General features: G+C 42.1%; 1 protein-coding gene across 5 annotated transcripts in view; it reads left to right on the top strand.

Moving 5' to 3' along the window:
- The first annotated feature begins 308 nt into the window (after nt 1-308).
- Nucleotides 309-25,611, top strand: part of PIK3CG (phosphatidylinositol-4,5-bisphosphate 3-kinase catalytic subunit gamma) — a 35,847-nt gene continuing 10,544 nt past the window's right edge. For 2 of the 5 annotated variants that reach the window (XM_040594862.1, XM_040594863.1), the window contains exons 1-7: nt 5,509-6,025; nt 6,735-8,750; nt 13,046-13,111; nt 13,215-13,440; nt 17,336-17,439; nt 19,771-19,917; nt 21,099-21,189. In XM_040594862.1, coding sequence (XP_040450796.1) covers nt 6,008-6,025; nt 6,735-8,750; nt 13,046-13,111; nt 13,215-13,440; nt 17,336-17,439; nt 19,771-19,917; nt 21,099-21,189 — 2,668 coding nt within the window. In that variant the 5' untranslated portion in view covers nt 5,509-6,007. Of the gene's footprint in view, nt 522-910; nt 5,488-5,508; nt 6,026-6,734; nt 8,751-13,045; nt 13,112-13,214; nt 13,441-17,335; nt 17,440-19,770; nt 19,918-21,098; nt 21,190-25,611 lie in introns of those variants that run through there. The other 3 variants (XM_040594860.1, XM_040594861.1, XM_040594859.1) reach the window with 3 other exon arrangements.

Below are 25,611 nucleotides of genomic sequence, written 5' to 3'. Positions count from 1 at the left end.
CGTGCCCTGTGCTGGCGATTAAACCCCGCTCAGGCAGCGGCGGTTCACCCTACCGGCGGGGACACCCGCACCAAGGCCGATGTGGCCGTACCGGGCCAGCGGACCCCGCACCACGGCCGGGCTGCCCGCTGCCTCCAGGCGGCAAGGCCGGGCACCGCGCTCCGCGGACCCGCAGAGCGTCCCGGGCCAGCGCCGGCCCCTTCCCCCGAGCCCCCGCCTCGCCCGGGGGAAGGGGCCCGGGCCCGGCCCCGGCAGCCGGCTCGGCGGGCCGCGGCTCGGGCCGGTCGCAGCGGCGGGGGCCGGGGCCGGGCGCCCCGGGCCCGCGGCGGGGCAGGGCGGCGGCGCCTGAGCGGGGCGGGGAGGCCCCACAGCCGGTTCCCTCTTTGCCCGGCGTGTGATTGGCGGCGGCTCCGGAGCTGCCTACCGCCGGCCATGGAGCCTCCCCTCCGGCCCCCGGCCCGCTCCGCTTCCTGCTGAGGAAAACACCTGTCCGGAGCCGGGGCCGCGGCCGCGCCGCTGCGGTGAGTAGCTGCGTCCCGAGCGCCGGCGGGGGCGGCCTGCGGACCCTGCCCCCGGCCAGCGCTGCCCGCGGCCCGGGCTCGCAGGTGGCGGCGGGGGCGCAGGGCCGGGGCGGCGCGGCCCGGCTCCCCGCGGTGGCGGTGGGCAGCCCCGCCCGGCCGGCTCCCCGCGGCTCCCGGCTGCCCCGCCGGGCTGGGCGCGGCTCGCCCTCATGCGGAGCCGCCGCTGCTCCCGCGGGCGCTGCGGGGCGGCGCGGCCCGGCCGCCATCTCGGGGCGGCGGGCGGGGGCGGGTGCGGCCTCGGGGCCCGGCCGGCGGGGCCGGGGGAGGCAGGCGGCCCCGGCCCGCTGCTCCCCGCCGCGCCGCGGGCTGCCGGGCTGGGCGCAGGCGAAGCGCTTGGGCCAGAGCCCCCTGCCAGCCGGGCGGGTGTGACTGCCCGCGGTCAGCCCGCAGCGGCCGCTGCAGCCCCCACCGCCGCGCCCTGGGCTGCCCGGCCTTGGCTCCAAGCGGCCCGGCTCCCCGCGCACAGCCGGGCCCGAGCAGGAGTTACAGGTGTGGTGCGGAACCTGCCGAGGGAACTGCTGGAGTGCCGGGTAACACGGTGCAAAGCGAAGGAGCATGCTAGACAGCCGTAACAGTTCCCACGGGTCTTACGATCCGTGAGTCATCTCTGCTGCAGCGCGGGTTTTAAACAACAACTGTGTTTCCTTATCCAACAAATAATAACCTCTTGTGACTCTCCAGTACGTGTAGACTGTAAAACCTTCCCCCACCACAAATCACCTGAAATAACAGCCGAGGGCATTTGGGAGCTGGTGTCGGTCACAGCTGCCATCTACCCGCCTTGAGCTCTGCAAAGTGTTGGGCTGAAGGCAGATGGCCCGGTCACTTCTGTCACTCTGGCTAACCAGAGCTTTGCCAAAATCCTTACCCAAGTTTTCGGAATCAGCTAGAAGTCACTGTTTGTTCCAGGAGTGCCCCCCAATAGGCATCTCTTGCAGAAACCAAAATAGGCAAAGGTCTGTAGTGAAGGGGGGGGGGGGGGGGCTGAAAGTATTGCAGCCGTAACAGGCGTCTGATTGACTCGACAACCTCCTGACCGAGATGTTGTGCTTTATCTGCTGATTTGTGTACTTTTTGATGAAGAATGTGACTGTATTATCTATGAAGTTTACTAGCTAATGGGAACCTGCTCTGATTTAATTCCCATGAGAGCGACTAGTTGCTGGAGGAGTCCACAAAAGGATCAAGCAAAGTGGGTTTGGCAGTTGTGTTCATGCTTAGGGTATCTTGCCTATGTAGTTCAGCACTGGATCATCGCAGATGTAGGGAAGATACATTGTACTCCTACCCAGCAAACGCAAAGCAGTCCTCTGCTACAAGACAGTGCTGGCAAGTAGATACGGTATGCTGCTTGGAAAACTTCAGGTCATGTACGGTCATTTTCGTTCTGGTTCTTTTTATAATTTATCTTTAAACTTTGTGAATGTTAACACATTATTATGTTTGCATAATGTGTGCATGAGGTGAGTCTTACTCCAATAGAAGTGCCTGCTTTCTTGCAGGTTATATTGTCTGGGAAAAAGTTCACACTAAAGTGAAAAGAATAATTGTAAAATAAGGTTTTCGCATAGTGGATTAAGGCAGAAGCAGGAACTAGTATAGAATAAGCATTCAAATAACCAATGAAGAATAAGTAACTGGTAAAACTCTTAACACAGTCCCAACAAAGCAGTGAAGCTTGACAGATAATCTGGAATTTTTTGTAGCAGAATATGTGAAGTAATTAATGATAGTAACACATTGTCTCTTTAAAGCATCTTACAGCCAGTGTTTTCAAATCATTTAACAAGTTTACTCATGAATTTATCTCCTAATCCTGCTGTGAATTATGTTTCAGTCTCGGTTACCATAAACTGCGCTGGCTCCATTCCCTTCCCTTCTCTTCCCTCCCCTGCCAAACCACTTCTGCCAGTGATGAGTCAGATCAAGGAACTGATCCGGCTGAAAATTAACCAAATTTTGTGGTTGTTCTTGTTATGATCAGTTTGCTGACCTGAGTGATGTGATAGGAATACGACTGAAGACAAAGGCAAGTCTGTTTGCTTGTCTTAGCTACCTTTTACAGGCCCACCTCCTCCTGCTCTATTGCATCCCATCAGGATTCGTGGACCAGTGGTACCACAGTTCTAATACAGGGAAATTCGGGGTTGATGAGGCCTATCAGAATTATAAATTTAAAAGAGTGATTTTTTAAAATTTTGTGGTGGTGTTGTTGCAGTAGGCATATAGAAGTGTCAATACTCTTTAAGCAATGCTTAGGCATGACAAAGGTTTCAGGAAGTTCTTTTAAATGATTTTCCATTATAAACATCAAAGTTTTCTGATGCATATCCATGAGAAAATACGGTCTTGTCATGACTACACATGGATTAGTAGAAAACAGATACAATTTGGTGTCACCCTCTGAATGAGGACACTTTTATGTCTGTCATTGCAGAGACTGATTAGAGACAGTCATCCCTCCAAGAATTGGCTTTTAAAGGTGCTGAAAAGTGGTCAGAGCTGAACTGGAGATGGAGACTGGACTGGACTGGATTGGCCTAGACATGACAGGTCACAGCCCAAATGAATGTGGGAGAAGAGACAGTCTTGTATGGGCAGTTACACAAGTGTCATACATTTGCATTGTATCTGCTGCAATTTGAGGGGGAATATCTGAACCTTTCACAATATTGCTCTACCTGTCTTTTTAAGTGGATAAGTGTGTCAAACAATTACATTTCTTGAGCAATGTACAGAGTAGTTTTCTGCTGTATGAGGTAGCGTTGCTGCCTTTGATTGTCTTGATAGTCTTGGTCAATGGTGTAGTGCTAGAATAGCTTAGCAGGAGATGGAATATTTGAGTATATGTGTTTGAAAAATTGATCTGTACGTGTATAGCACATGGTGGCAAGATGAGGGTATTTTAAATCAGTATGCTTTCTTAGCTCTGGCAAAACCCAATGAAATTGGTCCAGGTTTACTTAATAGGGTCAGCACAACTTCTAGAATGAGGGATATTTGCAAAAAAATCTATGTAGCCTGTTGGTGTGACATCCCCCCCCCCCCCCCCCCCCCTTACTGCTGGTTACTTATGTTTAATTGAAAAATAAGCAACATGTTTTAGAGATTATACTTCAAAAGACAGATTCTGAAAAAGCCTTGCAAAGGTAAGCTCTCCAAAGTCAAGAAATTTGAAAACACAGGTTTTGCAAAATAAATTTTCCCCTTCAGCATTACTCCTTTTCCTACCCCTCCAGCTCCTTTTCCTTTTTATGTGAAACTGTCTGCTTCCATCTTCTCCGTCACCCTGGGCACTGCCATGAAGGTTGCAGGTGCTCAAGTTTTCCAGCAACTGAGTGCTTTTTTCAGATGAGAGGAGGTCCAGAGGGGAAAGTGGTGTCTAGTGCTGAGATGCCCCAGAGACTGGCTGATGAATGCTGACAGGCTGCACATATGCAGAGGATGAGTGTTGGAGATGTCTTGGGCAAGATGGGTAGATTTCGTGGCAGTGACAAAATGTTTGGGGCAACTTCACCAGTTCCTTGAGAAGTTCCAAATCCTGGCTCTAAAAGATAGAGGGAGCTAAGACTGAATATGTTTTCCCCAAACTCACTTCCTGAAAAAAAGAACCTCCTAAAAAGAAGTCAGTCTTAGCTGAGAAGCAAGATGATGCTCTGATAAAGAAAAGCTACATCTGTGGTGGAGGGTATTCTCTGGGGTTTTTTAACTTTGGCAAAATCTGAAAATTTCAGAGGTTGTAAGCAGCATATTGGAGGCAGGTAAGAGACTCAGATTTATTTTTTTTTTGCCAATACAGAGAGCCCTTTTTCCCCCCCCCCCCTCCTTTTTAGTAAGAAAGGTGTCTTAAGGAAGCATGCATATGTTAAAAAAAAAAACCAAACAACAAAACAAATACATCACCATTTCACTGTTGCTAAAAGACTTCTCAGTTGTTTCAGATTTTTTTTTCTCAAAAATCTTAATTTTTGTAGGCTATGTACTGCTGTAGGATATGTTACTGCTCTTCAAAATGGTCAGTGTTTCATTGGAAAAGTCATAAGGAAAAGGGATACAATTAGAGGATTTTCTGTCTTTTCTTTCTGGTTTGTACATGTTTTCCAATTTTTTCCTGTGGGGATTTTTTTTAGTAAAGGAACAGCTCTTCAGGTTGTAGTTAACCACAAGGATTAGGGTTTAAAGGCCATAGTTTAAATTCTTCCCAAATTTTAAAATATCATATTTAGTGGATTTCACTGTGTGTTTTTAATCATAAATGAGTGAGTTGAAAATATTAGGAGGAAGATGACCTGGCAGTTCTATTGCTGAGTTTACCCTGCAAGATCCTTGGCAGATACCATCTCCATGTGATGCCTGTACAGAGACTGGCTTTAAAAACTCGCAGGGGTTTAAGTTGGGAGACCTCAAAGGGCTATCAACATGAAAACAAAAATAAGGAAACATTGCGGATTTACTTGTCTTTTATCTACTATTTTTATTTAACTCTTTTATAAAGTAGTTAGGCTCTCCAAAATATACTGTTTTTAAAATGTTTTATTTGGATTCATTAGGTTTATTGCCTGGGTTATTCTTAGGTGTTTTTAAAAGGCTTTAAGCATGTCTTCTGTGCATGTGTGTTAAAATTAAATCGGTGTACTGTTAGTGTATTTTTAATGTTGTAACAGGAAAAGCATTCTGACTTTTTTTTAAATGAGCAATCATATGTATAATCAACTTGGTTAAAACTTCCTTCCTGGTAAGTGCAGCACTTCCTTTGCATCTGGATATGAAGGCGAGCAAGAAAAGCAGAACAACTTAAACAAAGAATTTCTTTTTTTTGTGAATGATCTTCCTTTAAAAATATAGGAAATTCAGCTATAAAACAGATGAATCTTCTTCAGCAATTCAGCCTTTATTTTATAAGCAGGTAATATTTCTTTGTTCTTTGTCAGTTATAGAGGTGGTGCGTCCATAGTTGTTGCTTTCCGGAACTTGAAAAAAGAATTTTAGTTAGCATGCTATGTTGTTTCAGTTTAACCTTTTACATTTTCATCTTATTATTTTGTTATCTGCTAAGGCATTGGTATATTTGATTTAGTTTTTCCAGCAGTTAAGAGAAAGATTTTGTGTATAAAAAGCGTTGTCTGGAAAAGTTCAGTGTGTTTCTGTAACTTAGCTTGTGCAACCATGCTCGGTCAGTGCTGCCTTCCTCTTCCAAGCTTTCAGTGAATAATTTCCACTTTAACATTGTTCAGTGAGGATTAACTGTAACAGTATTTTTTGTTTACTGAAAGCTGATAAGGTAGGCCATTCTTGTTCGATGTTGTTTTACAGGTGTTCTAGGTGTGATTTGGTTTATAGAGTAATAAATCAGCATCAGCTTGGGAGGTTTTTTTCTTCTGTAACAAACTATTTGTTTATACTTGAAGTATTTACTTTAAAAATGGATGGATGTTATCAGTCTGGTGAGTTGATTTATTTTAAATAAGCACATTATGCATACTAGGCTTGAATTTAGAGGCGTGTTAAATACCTGTCTTCAGAAGTAGTCCCTGACTTTTGAATCCTAAGGGCTTTTTTTGGTGTAAGTCCTTATTCCTCATCGCTAAAAAGAGAGGCAGAGGAAAGTGGGAGTAGGCTCACCTCTGTCCAGCCTGCAAACAAATTGCTTGATGTTTTGCTTTCCTGGAGCTTGGTCGGCCACTTTCTGCTCGTAGACAGTAGCATGGCTTTTGATTTCTATGAAAATACACTTATGTTAATATCAGCAGCATCAAAACAGAGGAGGCAGCAGAATAGTCAGTGCTTGAGCAATAGAAGCAAGAACAGATCATTGTGGAGGAAATACAGAGTCAGACTGCTTATCCTCGGTGAAATCTGGGAAGGCTGTTTAAGAGCTCTGTTTTAATTGTTAAATCGCTGGAGGATTGGTGTTTTGTTGTTGGGGGTTTTTTTTGTGGGTTTTTTGTGTTTTTTTTTTAATATTTGGTATTGAATATATTACGTCTGAGGTGGTTTATGTAAGTCAAGTATTTGTGACCAGAAAATCAGGGGAAATATAAAAAGCATATATATAGCAGGATTCTGACTGGCCTGTGATTTTAATTAAGAAGATTTAAAAAAGAAGAGTAAAGAAAAATGAGAAACTAATCAAGTATTTGTATGTTTTGCTAGATTTCTTCTGGCATGGAGTTGGGGGATTATGAACAGCCTGTTGTTATGAGAGAGGAAAACAAACGAAGGAGAAGAAGAATGAAACCTCATTGTACCTCGAGTAGTTTGTCATCAATGGAACTGATATCCATTGAATTCATTTTACCTACAAGCAACAAACATACTAAAGTACCGGAAATGATGTTACTTGAAATAGCTGGCAACTGTACAGTCGAGCAAATGAAAGCTCAGATTTGGATGCGTGCAATAGAGATGAGTCAAACCACAGACTTCTACCATGCGTTCACCCCAGATCAATTTATTCTGCAGTACCAGAAGAAAGGGCAGTGGTATGAAATTTATGATAAACATCAAGTATTACAGACCTTGGACTGCATACTGTACTGGAAAGTGTTACAGAAAAAGGTAGGCAAGATCTATGTTGTCCAGAAACAGAAACCATCAGAAGAAGTTCAGGAATTTCAGCGGCAACTTAACAATTTAATTGGTTATGACGTCACTGATGTAAGCAATGTGCATGATGATGAACTAGAATTTACCCGTCGCAGATTAGTCACTCCACGAATGATAGAGGTAGCCTGTAGAGATCCTAAATTGTATGCAATGCACCCATGGACTACATCTAAGCCACTCCCAGAATATTTATTTAAAAAGATCACTAATAATAACATTTTCATAAACATACATAGAGGAACAACTAGCCAAAAAATTAAAGTGTCGATAGATGACACTCCAGATACGATTCTCCACAGCTTTTTCACAAAAATGGCAAAGAAAAAGTCTTTGATGGACATTCCTGAAGATCATAGCGAACTGGATTTTGTTCTCAGGATTTGTGGCAGAGATGAGTACATTACTGGAGAGACACCAATCAAAGATTTTCACTGGATAAGACAGTGCCTTAAGAATGGGGAAGAAATCCACCTCGTCTTAGACAACCCCCCTGACCCGAGTGAGGATGAGGTTCAGAAGGAGGAGTGGCCCTTGGTGGATGACTGTACAGGAGTTACAGGTTATCACGAACAGTTGACTATAGATGGAAAAGATCATGAGAGAGTCTTCACTATCTCTTTGTGGGATTGTAATAGGAAATTTAGGGTGAAAATAATTGGCATTGATATTCCAGTTTTACCGAGAAATACTGATCTTACTGTGTTTGTGGAGGCTAACATTCAACATGGGCAGCAGCTCCTTTCACAGAGGAGGACTTCATCAAAGCCTTTTACTGAGGAGGTTCTGTGGAATATTTGGTTGGAGTTTGATATCAAAATCAAAGATTTGCCTAAAGGAGCACTCCTGAATCTTCAGATATACTGCGGCAAAGCACAGGGACTGTCCACAAAGACCAACCTTCAGTCACATGAGTCCCCCAACTCTGATTCCAAATGCAAAACTCAGCTTCTCTATTATGTAAATCTTTTGTTGATAGATCACCGTTTCTTGCTACGCAGTGGGGAGTATGTGCTCCACATGTGGAAAATTCCAGGCAAGGGAGAAGAACAAGGAAGTATCAATGCAGACAAACTCACATCAGCAACTAACCCAGATAAAGAAAACTCAATGGCTATCTCTATTGTGCTGGACAAATATTGTCACCCAATTGCCTTGCCCAAGCACAGGATAACATCAGACCCCCAGGGGGACAGGACACGAGCTGAAATGCCCAACCAGCTTCGCAAGCAACTTGAAGAGATCATAGCAACTGACCCACTTAATCCACTTTCTCCTGAGGACAAAGAACTGTTGTGGCACTTTAGATATGAAAGCATAAAGCACCCCAAGGCATATCCTAAGCTGCTTAGCTCTGTGAAATGGGGACAACAAGAAATAGTGGCCAAAACATACCAGTTGCTAGCTAAGAAGGAGGTTTGGGATCAAAGCACTTTAGATGTTGGACTCACAATGCAACTTCTAGACTGTAACTTTTCAGATGAAAACGTCCGAGCAATGGCAGTTCAGAAACTAGAAAGTTTAGAAGATGATGATGTTCTTCATTACCTTTTACAGCTTGTGCAGGTAAGGTTTATTTGCATGCTTGAACTCTGCCTTCTGGGAATGTTTGCATGACCCCATCATCATTCCCCTGTTGGTAAGGCTAGTTAGTAATCCCTGGTTTTGAAGTCTCCGGCATTTAGTCAAAGCAGTGGTAGTAACCAAATTAACCCAAAACACACTTTCTACATTTCGCCTTTTGCCTGTGTTGTTATTTTTATGTTACTGTAGCCTTGTGTCTTACAGTTCATATCTTGCATTTACAGTAGTACATTTTTCTGGAAATTGTCAACACTAGCACAGTTACGATGGGAGCAAAGCCTAACTGTGCTGTCTCTAATTCTGTTCTTATCAGGTCTGAATCACACAGCATTGAAGAATTGTTGACCAGCTGTAGCAATATTTAGAAAGACTTTAGACAGAAAGAAAGTAAAAGCAGATGTTGACATGGGCAAAGCCTGAAGATCAACCTGGGGTTGGGTTTTAGGTCAAGAATAACTGTGTAGTTACACAGCACGTTGCAGTGACTTCAGTCTTTTACTTATAAGGGCACCAAATTTAGCTAGAAACTTCTAAAAAAAATTTAAAAAGTAAATAAATTGTTGCTAGGACCCCATAGTAAGATTAATTCATTCTGGGAAGTTGGGTGAAAAATTGTGGTTTTAATGACAGTGAATCACCACTGTATCGATTTGAAGCATTTATATCAGTTATACAAGAAAATTGGTTTGTTTGCTTTTTTGCAACACAGTGCCAGAGCTGGGCAGCCTGTCAGCGGTAAAGTGTGTCTGATGGCTGATGAAAGGTGTAACCCTGCAGTTCTTCCTGGTAAATGCATCCCCTGGAGCAAGGCAGCGCCGCAGGCTTCCCAGCACCTGGCAGGGCACTGGTTCCTGAGGAAAGGCTGTTGCCCTGCAGAGCAGGAAACACTTTTTCAGAGAATCGGAGGACAAAATTGGCATTCAAAATTAAAAAAAAAAAAAAAAAAAAAAAAAAAAAGGAACTGCTGCACTGCTGCAGTCAGGGAAACTGCAGGATTGGGCTTTTAATTTCTGTGGGTTCAGAGAGAGCCCGGGTTCCCAGGAAAATGAAGTTAGTATTTCAGATTTTGCTGCACATCAGTAGTGCTTTAAACAAAGCCTTCTTAGTCTTGTCTTTGCTTGTCTGAAGATTAGGCTCCCCAGGCAGAATTTATGCACTTCTGCATTAACCAAGGGAGTTGCTACGGTTACCTCATTGGGCCTCCCACGTAGCTACTGCTATATATATGCTTGGCTTGTGAGCTTTTGCTGTCTACATGTGGCTCAGCAATTTTATTCGCTTTTATATCCAAATTAGGAGTTTGGGATGGTGATTCGTTGATATCAAAGTGCCTGAGAGAATGGGGGAAATACTAGAGTTTCTACCATTTGTTTTTGAAATTATTTGTTTTCAGGAAGTACAGATCTGGAGAGTTTTAAAACTAAATCTCTCTAACAGTAATTTAACTTACTGTAGCATAAAATCATAGTAGCTTAACTTCATTTTTAGTAAGACATGTAGTAAGAAATAAAAAGATTGCCATCCCCCAAAAGGAAAACTAATACTAGATCCCAGCTTTTACCTCTCTGCTCCTTCCTTGCTTTCCTTCCTTGGCTAACAACAGAGCATGGGCCATCAGCATCCTGCAGGAAATATATTGGTACCCCAGTGTATTTGAAAATCCAAATTTTTGGGAGAATGGATGTCAGCCATTCCTGTGCTCTAATGGACACATCTGAGATGCCTCTTCTGCAAACAGTCATCACTTTTCACGTGCATGCCTTCATGAAAGCTTTATGGCTTATTTGACTCTGCAAAGGATATTCCCGTTTTACCTCCCATTCGAGTTAGAAATCAAACATTTTATTTCCCCCCACATTTATCCCAAATGAAAGCAGCCATGCCATAAATAAACCTATTGAGTTTTCTATAAAGATCTGTTGTTCTGTGTGCAGTTGATAAAACATGGATAGGATAGTTAAAGTACAGCACAATCCATTTTAAACCAAACACCAACGACTGTACTGGTTGTATATGGCAGTGAGTAAAGCTCTTCTGCTGAATTGACAAGAAAAGGTATGTGCAGGGACCTGATGGAGTGCCAGCGAATGGGTTTTAATGGGTAGCTTTTATTATTGCTCTTTAAATGCTGATATTTGACTTTGTGGGGCAATAAAAAGAAGAAAAAAAGAAAAATGTGATTGACTTTTAAAATAATTATATCTAAAACTTAAGCATAATAAGGATGCGCATAATAATTTTTTCTAATACTATGTTAAAATACATTTGCTACCTTAATCTAATGAGGTTTTGTTCTGAAGCAATGGCCGGTTGCTTGGCTGTATTTCATTCTTAAATTGTTTTTCAGGGATATACACCAAGAACATTCAGCAAAGTATATACCAGAATTAGTTTTTTACTAGGCTTTCTTGGAACTGTAAGCAGATCTGTTTGAATTTATGTAATAATTATTGCTTTTGAGTGCCTTATTGCAGTGAAAAATAACTTTTATTAAAAACGCCTTGTATCTCATAATGCCATACACAAAGTAAAAGGGTCTATATATTTTAAAATCAGTTTACGTTTATGAGTTCTCATTATCTTTCCTAAATAAGATGGTGTTGCTTGGGGAGATAAAGCAGTATTGCAGAGATGGTCAAGACAGTTCTTGCAGAATTAAGGAACTGTAGAAGGGCAAGTTTGGTGCTTGGCTTTCTTGTCTGTCTGTTCGCCAGCAGCTGGAAAGAACAAGTCTTTGTAACATTTTTGTAAGTTGGTTCATTCTAGAAATTTGGCTGTAAAAGCTTGGGTTGTGGGGTTTTTTTCCTTTTTTTTTCTTTTTTTTTTTTCTGTTGAATAAACCCATAGGACAATTTACTATTTCAGAAATAGTGTTGATATTTTCATAATAAAAACTACAACTGTGTGCTGCAGTACTTGTAAGAGTTTATAAAACCCTATCATTCGTTTGATGAATTTAGTAGACCTCTGCTGATGGCTCGGTTGCTTCTTTGCAAGCCGCAGACCAAAGTGATCTTGAAAGGGCCATTGTATTCTGTTGAAGAACTATTGCTAGAAGTTTGCATACTTTGTTGCTTCTGAAAGCTGAGCATACTACATGCACCCAGCTCTCTGCACATCCCTTTGTTTTCCCTTGATCTTTCTAGTGCCTCTTCCTGGTGCTCTGTTTCCAGAACCTGAAGCCATTCACCAGCCCCCTCAGTCCACAACAGGGATTTTGTGACTGTTCCAGAGACTGTATGCTTCTTATTTCTCTTTTCTTGCCATGAGATATACATGCATACTTTTTTCCTGCCATTAATCTTAATAGAAATCTTCTATAAACTTAAGTCCCTCAAGCAACAGGGAAGAAGCTGCTGGAAAAAACACTTGAAGTGGATAAGTTCCCTGGTACAGCCCAGTACCTAGAAGTATGATAATTCTTTGGCAGACAAATTCGCTTGGTTATTGGGGTGGGGGAGAGAATAACAGCAAAAAAAATCCAATCCTGGCACTTAAAAAAAGTTGTTGGCTTTTTGTTTCCACCCTTTTTTGGTGCTAGCTTGGAAATATCTGTGAGCTTGGGTGGAGGGGAGCGGCTGTTGGAAGAGAAAAAATATATCTGTGCTCACAAGTCATTAAAAAAGCTCCGGTGAAGTTTTCTTCTTAATTGTACTCCATTAATATAGGATGTGTATCGGAGCCTTTATTCTGTTTTGTCGTTCAGTGAGGGGCTAAAGGCCAGATTAGGTGCTCCAAAATACTGCTCCAATATCCCACGCTTGCTGGGGAAGCCAGCAGTGAACACTAGCACCCCAGTCCCAAAGTGGTGGATAAATAATAAACCCAGTGCTTTATTATTGAAAATTTGTATTAAAAGAGTGATTACAAATACATCATTTCATTTGCCAGTAGTCTTTTTAAGCCTTCACAGTGTCAGTCAGACCACAGACTGTTTTCTGATCTTGTTGGTTTTTGCTGTGCCCTGAGAATGATGCTGCTTTGTTCACATGCCTTCATATGCTCGGATCAGTCTCGCTGGTTAGCAACTCTCTGCACTGCTTTATTTGTCAGTGATAATGTACCTGAAAATAACCTGTTGCAAAGAAAAAGTGCTTCTTGAATCAGACACAAAGGAGCTTTGCTTTGTTTTTTTCGACTTTGTTTCCTCAAAAGACCTGCTTTGTTACACATTTTCTACTCCTGCTGCAGTGTTCTCTAGATGTCAGTGGTAAAGTCTAAGTGCAATGGGATCATAAATGTGTTAGTAACATGTCTTCTATGCTTGTATTACTCAGGCTGTGAAATTTGAGCCATATCATGACAGCGCATTAGCCAGATTTCTGCTAAAACGTGGTTTGAGAGTAAGTACTTCAAAATGCAGCCAACTTGCGCTGAAGTTATGGCATTATTAAAACCCTTTGTCAAGAAATGTGTGCTGATTGTAGTATTTTTCTTTACCTCTAGAACAAAAGAATTGGTCACTTCTTGTTTTGGTTCTTAAGAAGTGAGATTGCCCAGTCCATGCATTACCAGCAGAGGTTTGCAGTCATCCTAGAAGCCTATCTTAGGGGCTGTGGAAAAGCAATGCTACACGATTTCATGAAGCAGGTCCAAGTAATTGAATTGCTGCATAAAGTCACAATGGAGATAAAATCAGTTTCTGCAGAGAAGTATGATGTCACTTCTCAAGGTATTTGCTAACAGGCATTTCTTTGTTTGTAATAATACTGCTTTTTCTCTTTAGGTGTAAAAATCTAGGCAGCAAATTGCACTGTTTATTTAGAAAATTAATGGATAAATTACTGTCAAAGGGCATCAGTATTACTTCTTTTAAAATGCCAATGTAATAAGTTATTAGTGATTGACCAATAATACACTGTTTGCTCATTCCACCCCAAAAGGAGAAGTATATCAATGTTATAGACACCCAGTACTTCCCCATGCATTGGCTTATCTTCTTGAACCTCACGCCATAAAACTGGAAACAGCTAAGTTCTTGTACATAACCCTTAGCTGACTGCCAGCACTGAAGAAAGAAACAACCCGGGACACAAATATTAATGGAAAATAAAGAGGAAAAGTGACACTTGCCAAGAAACACGGCCTTACCTAAGCAGTCACTAAAAGACTTTTGGCAAGAGGACTGGGGAGGAGTCCAGTACAGCCTCTGCTATGCCGCAGCAGTAGCTGGTGGATCAGCATATCGTTGGGGCTTTGCGATATGCTGAATAGGAGTCCTGCGAGACACAGATGTGGTATTGTTTTTTCTAGTTTTTGGAAGCCACAGTAAGGTTATGCAATGTCTGTTTACCTCTGGGTTTTGCCTGCCTTTATTTTCCCCCCCCCCCACTTCCTTAAAAGCTTGTTTGTCATCATTCCTGTTAGTTGCTTGATGTTGGGGGTAAATACGAGAAGACATATGACAATATTCAAATTTTAAAAGCTGCAGAGAGACCAGCTCTTCCTGCATGTTCAGCCTGGTATGTCCCAGCCCAGGAAATCCTTGGTTTGGAAAGCCTTTCCACTCTGGTTATGCAGAAGTGGCTGTGGTGGTGTTTAAAAAAATATTGGAGGAAGTACGCATTTATTCTTCAATATATAATGTAATACCAGTTAACATTACCACATAGTATGAGTTAGGGGTCTTACTGAACCCCCATATAAAATATTCTTTCTAAACAACTTTCTAAAATTTATCTTAAAATGCTATATTATCTAAGTGTATTTGGTCAGGATCCTGTATTTTGGAAAGAAACTTTACAGCCTTGCAGATGGACATGTCCGTAACAGCAGTGGTTTCCATAATACATTATCTTTGAGAGGTATGTGGGCAAAGAAGAAAAGTTTCAAGGAAAAGCAATCACATTAACACCCACCAGGTTTTGAAGTTAAAGAATCTTTGCATGTAACGTACAGCAGAACGTTGAAAGATGACTTATATAATTGTCATTTTCACTGAATAAGGCTTCCTGAAACTGTGGAGTGTCCTACTAATGCTATATCTAATTTAATTTATTCTCAGATTATTGAGGATATGATTTTTCCTACAGGGACTCTGTACTTCTGACATTTTTAAAAATGTATATCCTAAAATTTCTTCTTTATTACATTTTTTCCTCCCTATCATTTCTGATGTTCGTCGTTGTTTATGTTTTCAGTCTGAATGTTTTGGACTGTTTCACTTCATTCTGCTATGCAGCCTCATCTAATTCTTGTATATATTTCTCTTCCTCCAGTATTTGTGGATTTTTTAAAAGAATACATTCTTTGCTGTTAGGTCCATACTAGTCCAGTAGCAATAATGCTGTCAAACTTTCTTTCACTTTCCACGTAATCTCTTTGCTTATGTTTGAACACAGAGAGTAGTATTAAATAAATCCTTAAGATCTTAATGTTACATAGGTTTATCTGCTTTCATCACCACTCTGTTAGATGATTTGTCTCCCAAGAATGTGTCTATGCAACTGTTTCTTCTCTTGAAATGCATAGCACTTTGTTCTTAAGCCAGATCAACTTGAAAATTGTTTTAGCAAGTGCCTTCACTTGTGTTTTAAAATCAGCTAATTCCTAATCTTTACTAGCTTCAATTGGTTGGCATACAATTTTCAAATTACATTATATTACAATGAGGAGACTTACTGAAATAAAGCTGGATTTGTCTAGGAATTCAATAGTAACATTTTAGAAAGCTGTTTTGTAACCCAAGTTACTACAACCTAGGGGTTTTTTGGGTTTCGTTTGTTTGGGGGTGGGTGGGTTAGTTTTTGGGTTTTTTTAAGATGGCTGATTATAAAGTCCACTCACTAGCTCCTATATATTGCTGTCAGATTTATTTATGTTTTGCCAGAAATGATACCACATTAGTCACCTGGCACTGCTGGGTAGTTCTTTTCTAAAAGCCTTTAGAATAGATGTAACATTTGTGGTTTGAGTTCTCAGGTAATCCCTTTGGCTTGACTTTTTAAAATTGATAGCAGCTTTTGAAATGTCTTCATTTTCTGGACATAAGACAGCAATATGTGCTCACAGCCCAGAAAGCCAAACATATCCTGGGCTGCATCAAAAGAAGCGTGGCCAGCAGGGTGAGGGAGGTGACTCTCCCCCTCTACTCCACTCTGGTGAGAGCCCCCCTGCAGAGCTGCATCCAGCTCTGGAGTCCTGGGCAAAGGAAAGACATGGACCTGTTGCAGCAAATCCAGAGAAGGCCACAAAAATGATCAGAGGGATGGAACATCTCTCCTGCGAGGAAAGGCTGAGAGAGTTGGGGTTGTTCAGCCTGGAGAAGAGAAGGCTCCGGGGAGATGGGCAGACTTTGTAGTAGGACCTGCAGTATTAGGACAATAGGTAATGGTTCTAAACTAAAGGAGGATAGATTTAGACTAAATACAAGGAAGAAATTTTTTACAGTCAGGGTGGTAAAACACTGGAACAGGTTGCCCAGAGGGGTGGTAGATGCCCATCCCTGGGAACACTCAAGGTCAGGTTGGACGGGGCTCTGAGCAACCTGACCTAGCTGAAGGTGTCCCTGCTCATTGCAGGGGGATTGGGCTAGATGAGTTTTAAAGGTCACTTCCAACCCCAACCATTCTATGACTGTATGATTTTAGAATTTTGTATATTAAGATATCTAGGTCCATTTCCTATTACAAATTTTTTGCTCTTTAATTTTTATCTGCAAAATTACTTGAACATGTATATGCAGCCTCTGCTGTGTAGCTGCAGTTTCTTTTAGACCAGTGTGCAATCTTTGTTGATGAACAAAGTGCATCATACGTAGTTTGATGCATACTGCTCTAAGCTGAAGATTTAGAAGCTTGAGGTTCTGAGTGAAAAGATTCAGTTCATATATGAACATTAAAATTCTTGTTTTTATAAATATACAACATTTTTTCTTCTTACTGGAATGTGAGATTAACAAGGCTGCACTGTGAAACTAGTTTTAGGAGGACAGGAAATTCAGTATCTCCATAGTTGGAGGCCTTATAAATGAAATATAATTGAATCCAAGAATTCAAAAGCCAGGAGTCTATCTGCAAGAGCAATAAGATGTGTCAAAATAATACTGGAAAATGCAAGGCGCTTTTAAATGCCTCCTTCTGAGCCTTTGATAGATAGATCATCATCTCCTTGGCTGGAAAGGAAAAAGGGCAAAATATTTTTTAGTGTGTTATACTGTGTTTCGTTTTGTTGTTTAAACAAAAGGTGACATTTTAATGTAATCTCCTGAGTCTTCAGAAGAACACCAAGTGCTGTGCAGTGTTTCCAACACTTTGTAGAGGGCACATGACTTTGTGAGGTGCTTGAAGACTTTACTTTTAGGTATCTGAAACAGCCCTGGCCATTAATAGTGTAAGTTAAAAGAGTTTTCCTCCATTCCTCAAATCAGAAGATCCTTGAGGAGAACAATTTAAAAAGTAGCTTAACAGAGGAGGTTTTTAGCTAAATCATCATGGTTAACAAGTTTGGTTACCTGTAATGGTTGGACTTGGTGATCGTAAGGGTCTTTTCCAACCTATATGATTCTATGAGCTTTTTTTTGCCTTCCAACTTTTGATTTCATTGTGTTGTCTTACTTGTAATTGCAGTTATTGCACAGCTGAGGCAAAAGCTTGAAAAACTACAGAGCAGCAAACTTCCAGAAAGTTTTAGAGTTCCATATGATCCTGGTTTAAGAGCAGGAGCCCTAGTGGTAAGTATATTCTGTGTTTCTACAAACCCTTTTGGAAAAAAATCTCCTACTTGCAAGTATGTGTCACTGGATAAAAAACCTTTGCTAATATGTCTAAAGGTCTTATTTTACTGAGACTATAATGACATTTCATGGTCTCAGAAAGTTTTTATTCCTATAGCTATTAGTACTTTTCTGAATGTAATGACATGCCACCAGGCGCTAAAAAAAATGCAACTACTCATAAATTCCTAAACATTAAACAGCAGTTATGATTTTTCCATTCATTTAATCCAGGATTTAACCAGGTAACTGACACTTTTTTTACATTTAATACCTGTATCACTCTTTTATCTGACTTCAGGGGCTTTGGGATACTCAGTTTCTGTTCTTCCAGTTGCTTTCTTTGTCTTGCCCTGATTTATATCTGTCATTAATGTTTAGGTCCAGACATCTTAGTAGCAAAAACGTCTACCTTATCTGTTTCTGATTTTTCAATATCTCTATGTTGCTTATGTTGCTTTTGTTGCTTTGATTAGAAAATACATTAAGATTTTGTTAGAAATACATTAAGAAACACTTGGCGTTTTCTGCGTTGCTGCGTCAAGTTTTGTGGTGAGATTGCAGTGGATAGTTTTGACTCAGAGTTAAAAATAAGATTAATAAATCAGCAGATGTGTTGTGAAAGGAATTGGCTCATGCATCTGCTATGCAATGTGATGTTTGGGTAAAGAAGCACACCTTGGGTTCACTTGATGTGCAGCCAGGAGCCTAAAGGAAAAGAATCCCTTGATTTTTTACCTTAGCAAAGGATGACAAACCATCCCACCTAAGGAACAGGTTGCTGAATAGTAGGGTAGTCAGTTGGGTATTAGTTATCTAGATCTGGCCATTTTTCTGTTACTTAAACCTGTGCCTTGACAGGCTATAAGCTAGTCTATCTTCAAGCTGAGAGAGTTAAACCCCTCCCAGCTTATCATGACAGAGGTGATGTCAGTACAGAAGTCAATTCAAACATTGTTTACTCAGAAGTATAGAATTTGCGGCTTCTTAAATACCATTTTCTTGACTGTGTTTCTCTCTCTTTAGTCTTTTGTGTACAAAAATCATCAACTGCTTGATAGGAAGTAGATTTCAAAACAAAATAAAAGATCTTGCAGGATTTTCTAGTTTTCCTTCACTTAGGAAGTATTCAGCCCTACCAACACCTTCCTAGATGAAGGAAGCAGTAGATTTGCTATGGAAAGTAGTTATGTCCAAAAATAGATGGGTTAGAGCCTTTTTCTTTTTTTTCCAAACTATATAGACAAAAACATTTGATATAACAAACTGCATCGTTAAGCTTTTGTTTCATCTTTATTCTAGCAAGTGCTACTTGTCCATAATCTTCAAACCCTGAAATTTGACTAGTCTAAACCAAATATTAGAAGCAAAATCAGTGTTTCTAGTAAGTTCAAAGATTTAACAACTTCTTTCCTTTTTAAAAATAAGGATAGTAAAAACTCTTTTGTTTTAAACTTCAAGCTCAGAACTCCAATCTATGAAACATGAATATTCCAAAATACTTTTCTTTGATTTCATTGATTCTGTTGGCTCTCAAACACTAATGTGCAATTGCTTTTATTATTTTAGATGGCTTTGTTGTACACAGTAATGTTCAACAATGGGCCATGAATTCCAGAATAGAAAGTATTACATACTGCAGTTGTATTAGACATAATAAGTAGAGAAAACATTTGAAATAATGCAATTTCAGTAGTTTTAATGCTGAATTTCTCAAGATGAGAAATGTAATAAAACTAAACAAGGAATTACTTTTCTTATTTTATGAATGAGTATGTTAAATTAGTTTCACAAATGCCATTTTCCCCATGAATTTGAACGATTTGCTAAGGGAGTTGAATCAAGCAGTCTGGAATAACTGAAATTGCTGGAAGTCACAAGGGTGGATGATGTGGTAAATAGCATTGAACAATGTTTCAGTTTTGCAAAGCACCTGCCAGAGTGCTGTTGTGAGGGTACATATTTACCATTTTTTTTCAGAATCTCTTATTCCTGGTTTAAAAGTGTGGGGGTTTTTTTATTCTGTCTGAAGCAGATTTCCAAGCTAAATCCAGTTTCAGAGAGTCAAGGTGTTTCCTTTATCATGAATGAACAATGTTAAAAGTTGTGCAGGTTTAGTGTGGCTTCATGTGGCAATTGAATACCGTTGCTTGCACGTGCTTTCAGTGTGTTTCTTGTGGTATAACTGATTGGAAGTCAGTAAACTACTCTGTAGCTGGTGTGTGAAAAGCTTAGTTGTGTTGATGTTGGAGTACAATGGCTAGCAAGCAATAAATGTGTCTTTCACAGATAGAGAAATGTAAGGTAATGGCATCTAAGAAGAAGCCCCTCTGGCTTGAGTTTAAATGTGCAGATCCAACGGCTCTATCAAATGAAACCATAGGCATAATCTTCAAACACGGAGACGACCTACGTCAGGACATGCTTATTTTACAGGTATGGTAGCTAAAATGTATAAAATAAGTAACATGAATATTTTAAAATCCTTTTACTTTTCAGAAGTGTGTGTATGTTGTCTTTACTGTCCATATGAAATATGAGGATGTCTTTTGTTTTTTAAATTGTGTATAGCAAGGCTAACATCAAAACTGGATCTTCTTTCTTGTACTACAGTTTTTATGTTGTTGTGCTTTGGGTTAACCCTGCTGGGATGGGGAAAGAGGAAAGGAAGAGTAAAAGCAAGAAAACTTGTGAGTTGAGGTAAAAATTTTGTAAGAAAAGGAGAAGTGGAAGAAGAGAGAAAGCAAGCAAAACAAGTGATGCAAAGGTGGTCGCTCACCACATCCCATGGGTAGACCAATGCCCAGCCAGTTCTTGCGCAAAAGTTGGTTAACCTACCTAACCCCCTTCCTCTCTGGTTTATTGTTGAGTATGACATTTTTCAACATGGAATATTTCTTTGGTTGGTTTGGGTCACCTACCTGGTTGTGTCTTCAACCAACCTCTTGTGCACCCCTGGTCTATTCACAGTGGAGCAGTGAGAAACAGAGGCAGCCTAGATGCTCTGCAAACACTGTTCAGCAATAGCTGGAACATCAGCACATTACCAGCGTTGCTTTGGTCACCAGCCTAAACCACAGCACCGTGCGAGCTGCTCTGAACAATATTTGAACGTCAACCCAGCCAGACCCAGTACATACTGTTACCCTGTTTTCCCCTGCCATGTGCCGTGCATACTTCACAATTTGGTGTTCTAAAGAATCTTCCTTAGTGCAATATGGCCTGTTTTTCTGATGAAGCATTTTTATCATTTATTTATACAATTAATGAAGTTAACAAGTGAAAAAGAAATCAGCAGGTATCAGTGATTAGTCTGACAAACTTTGACAAAGTTTGTTAGAACTTTGGGGGATACTTAGGGGAAAAAGCTGGACATACCTGTTAATGTACTCAATCTCAGCCCATGTAGAAACCATACAATATATTTATTAATACTTTATTAAAAGTATAGATTGCCTGGGCAGAGGACAGATGAGAAAATACAAACCCTGGTTCTGTAACTGATAATCTTGAACAGCTGCATACTTTCTGTATTTATTTCTTAATCTGCAAGACAGACAAGTAAGCAATGTCCGAATAATTTGAAATATCTTAGCTTGTGTGTTTGTTTTTACTAGATTCTTCGAATTATGGAATCCATTTGGGAAGCAGAATCCTTGGACCTCTGTTTGTTACCGTATGGTTGTATTTCTACAGGGAACAAAATAGGTACGTGATCACACTGCGATTATAACTACAGTATTTTGAATTTCTAGAAGTTGCATATAGGAAAACTTTTCTGGTATGCACTGCAGTCCTGTGATAAGTAGCAGTTCAGTATACTTTCTGTGAGCAGCCTTCAGTTGTCTCTTAGCGATGGTTTCTGCCCTTCCGATGATCCTTCACTGCTGCGCTAGGTTAGCTCAATGCGATTCCTGTGCAAGTCCAACTGTTCGGGTCCTGCTCCAAGTTGCTCTTTTGTTATGAAAAAGCGCTGAAGGTGACCTACTCAAGATGTGTTTTAATGTATTGATAAGAATAAAACAGAGAAAAGAGTTAAAATACCAAAACATTTGTTTTTTTCCTGACCTTCATACCCTATACTACACAGAAGCATTACTCAAGAGGATGCGCAGGCAGTATTTCTCAGTGGGCATTAGCTCCTGCAGTGCAGGTGAAATTTTCCGGAATTTGTGGTGGGAGAAATCGAGTAGTTGCTTACAAAGCTTCTGGAGAGCTGTGTGATGCTGTGTAGATGTACCGTGTAGGGGCGTCAGGCGTGTGCGGCGGGCCGGGGCGGCCGCCGTGCGCAGGTGCCGCAGCCGCTGCCCGCCAGCCCGTGCCCGCCGGCTCCGAGGCGGCCCCGCCGCTGGGCCGGGCCGAGCCCTCAGCCGCGGCGGCGGCGCCCGCGGGGGGACAGATGGCGGCGGGGGGGAACCCCGGGCCGGGGCAGGGGGTGCCCGGAGGGGGCCGTGCCCCCGGGGGCGGGCGGCCCGCGCCGCAACGCGCCGGAGCGGCTCCCGGCAGCGGGGAGCCCCGGCCGGGGCCGGGCTGCGGGCGGGGCCGGTGCCCCCGGGGGCGGGGGGGCCCGGGCTGGAGCAGCCTGTGCCGGAGGGGCTGCGCCCCGCGGGAGGGCCCCGCGCAGGAGCGGCCCGGGCAGAGCCGCAGCCCCCCGCGGGAAGGGCTCCCGCTGGAGAAGGGCCTGCAGGAGCGGCTCCCGCCGGGGGGCCCGGGCTGGAGCCGGGCGGCGTGTGAGGAGCCTCCCCCGGAGGGGCCGCGGCGGCAGAGGCGGCGGCGGACGGACCGGCCGCAGCCCCGGCCCCTCGGGAGAAGGAGGTGGAGAACTCGGGAGTAAAGTTAAGCCCGGGAAGAAGGGAGGGGTGAGGAGAAGGTACTTTTAAGATTTGCTTTTACCTCTCATTATCCTCCTCCGATTTTGGGGTATAAATTAATTTCCCCGAGCAGAACCTGTTCTGCCCGCCGGTGAGTGATCTCTCCCCGTTCCTATCCCGACCCACTGGCCCCTGTGCCATGGGGCAGTGACAGAGCAGCCCGGTGGGCACCTGGCAGCCAGCCAGGGCCGACCCACCACAGCAGAGCAACCTGATCGGCTCTGCAAGACTCCAACAACATCCAAAAATGCCAAACTGTTGCATAATTTATCCGTCCTGATGGCTCCAAACTGACTCTTGGTGGTTGGATTTTTATGTATTACGTACCCCAGCACGTCCACGTTGCAGAGTTTCCTGGTATCCAGATAATACAAAACTGGCCATAGAGTCAATTCTGCCGAGCAGTTCTGGAGCGATGGGCTCGAGAAAAGCCTCCTCAGTATAGAAAAATTGGCCATGCGCAAACGCAGCTATTGTGCCGAAAAAAAATGCTTTGGCTGGTATAAGCAGCTTGTCAGTGAGACGGATTAGCAAATACAGCTCTGCCATTTACTTACAGCTTGAACATGTGTAAAAATTAGCAAGTTTGTTAATTCCTGTCATCTGTGTAGCTGGCAGTGTGAGAGTAATTGCATGGATTAGTGAAATAACGATATGCTGTGTGTCTCCCATGATGTCCAGCTTTTTAGTTCTTTTCTTTTTCAGCAATATATTTTGTTTTATGGATTGAACAATAATGAACTGAGTCCCAGTAAAATTAAGAACTCTTTGTAATATACATCTGTAATGTAATTCCTCTCTGAAATCCATTGCCACATAGAATTTTTATCATCCTTTTTTTTGACTTCAAGATATCTCAGCAATGTAGAAAACCCAAACTCGTTGATATAATACTTGGTAGTGTGACACAAAAGAATTTCCTTTCTCCTAATGTAAGTGTTTTAAAATTATATAAATTGTATTGATAGAATTCTAATAGTAAAGGAAATGGAAAATTATATATAAAAATACTAACTAGATATAAGGAGGGTTGGTTTTCCCCCTCTCCTTTAGGTAACCTGATTTTTAGAGAGATTTTTAGGACTTGATTTTGTTTAAAATCATCTTAAGACAATATAATGTATCAAAACAGCGGAGGAAGGTGGAGCAATTCTGCAGTCCTAGCATTCATATGTTGAAGTTACAGACTGCATTATTCTTTCATGAATTTTTAATTGACTCCCCATTCTTTTATGTCAAGGAATTAATTGTTTATTTTCCTATACACATGGGGGAGATGTAAGAATTGGGCATCTCTTCAGCACCACAGTAGGAGCATGGTTAATTACATAAAGACTCCAGTTTGCTGAGAATACCTGCAGCCTAAATTAGTAATACCCAATGTGGGACACTTTGATGTAGAGCTTATGCTTGTTTGGAACAAAACCAAAGAGTAGTGGCATGCGAATGTTCTTTCACAGTATTCATATGTGGTTTTCTCCCAAGCTGTTTCTTCCCTCCCTCTTAACATTTCCATGGAATCTGGGGTAGTTTCTGTGGGTTGACACAAGGACGGTACCCCATTCTACGCTGAGCCCAGGGAAATAGCCTGGTGTTTTACACCTGGGGCTGGCATCCCCTCCTGTTGTAGAGCTTAGTCTGCTGAAGACATCTGCATTCAGTGAAGTTTGCAGTTTTGGAAACCATCCGTCCTCTGTACCACGCCACCAAATTGACCTCTGTAGGAGCAACTTGCGCTTCTGTGTATGACTGGTAAAAGATCGTGCCCTATTCTCTCTCCGTTTGACATGGCCATGTGTTGTTCGTGGCTCTGCAAGGCAATTATCACTACTTACTATGCTGCGTCACTGCCAAATTTTGAGAAGTTCAATCTGGCACTTAGTTTAAGAGTCACCTGCTTTAGTACCACAGATCCTCAGAAACACGTAGCATGGTGTGTTTACTGCTCTACTTCCTCCCAGTTAAATACAGCCCAGCTGAGATCCTCTCTCCAGTTACTGAAGCCTCCTCTAGGGCTAACCAGACCTACTGAGAGGCATGTCTGTAGTTAGAAGGATTTGCCAGTGGAGCTGTACTATTCCAGCGGATAATTTTTTTTACCATGATACCTTTGAAGTGTTTACTTGGGCAGAATAAGCTGCACAACATTCTCTGTAGGTTTTACACCACTCTTGGCAGTGCAGTGGAGAATGATCAGTAAAGGGTTTTCATTAACAGCTGCTTTAAAAGCTGGGGACTTTTCACACTGCTAATCTGCATAGTTATCCTGGGAGAAGTTTTAAATGCAAGGGGAAGCAGAAGATGCCTCTTGCCACAGCTCTGCTCCCCTGAAATCCAGGAGCTGTTGGCCGGTAGAGGGAGATTTGTGAGCACAAGCGGGGAAGCCTTTTCCACAGCTGGAATGTGATCTGGAGCTCACTCCCAGGAGGAAAACAAGAGCTTGACAAGCACAGACCAAAATGCAGAGCTTTTTAATTTGGTGGTGTTGGTGATGGGTTTTGGAGGTCGTGTTTCCACAGTATTTTATTACAAACAAATCCAGGCCACTGTCAAGGCAGAAGAAATACCTCCGGGGGTATTCAGCTATGAATTCAGCCATGTGTGGAAGACAGGGGCAGGAAGAGGTTACTGTGTCATTACTCTGTTACTGAAAAATTTGCACATAATTCAGTAATTTCAAAAGAGTAGGACTGTGAATAGATAGAAATTCATCCATTTCAGAGAGAGTCAAACTGAAACCAAATGAGAAACTGCTTTGAAACACTTTGGGAAGAAATGTTTGCTTGCTTATCTTTGAGCTGGAGCTGAAGCCAGACTTTTACCTAGAAGACACTACTGAACTTGAACCAGAGGAAGAAAATAAAGTATTTCCAGTTACCAAATAAGTTCAACTAAAATCTGACCTTCTGCCATACAGGTATGCCCAGTATGAGGGCAGACTGCGTTTGCTGGTCTTGGCTATAGTGCACAGTTGCGTTGCAGGGCAGAGTTGTGTTGCAGCCTCTCTTTCTGCTTTTCTCTGTAGCCTTCATTGCATGCCATGTTAGTATGAACAGTACTTGTTTCTGCATCATATTCCTGTGATCTGCTGATTTGCTTTTGCAAGGATCTGTTCAGTTTAGGGACTGACCTCTGGGCCTCAACAGCCAGAGCTTTCCATCAGCAATCCCGCTGCTGTACCTCACTGTGTCATAGTGTTTCTGAACTTTCTGTGCATATGCACACATAAGCTTAAATTGGATTTATCGCAGGAGGCCCA

This window comes from Falco naumanni, chromosome 5 (genome assembly GCF_017639655.2).
Source record: "Falco naumanni isolate bFalNau1 chromosome 5, bFalNau1.pat, whole genome shotgun sequence".
In the NCBI taxonomy this organism is placed as follows: domain Eukaryota; kingdom Metazoa; phylum Chordata; class Aves; order Falconiformes; family Falconidae; genus Falco; species Falco naumanni.
Note: the sequence above shows the minus strand (reverse complement) of the source record. Positions and strands in the feature narration are given on the sequence as shown.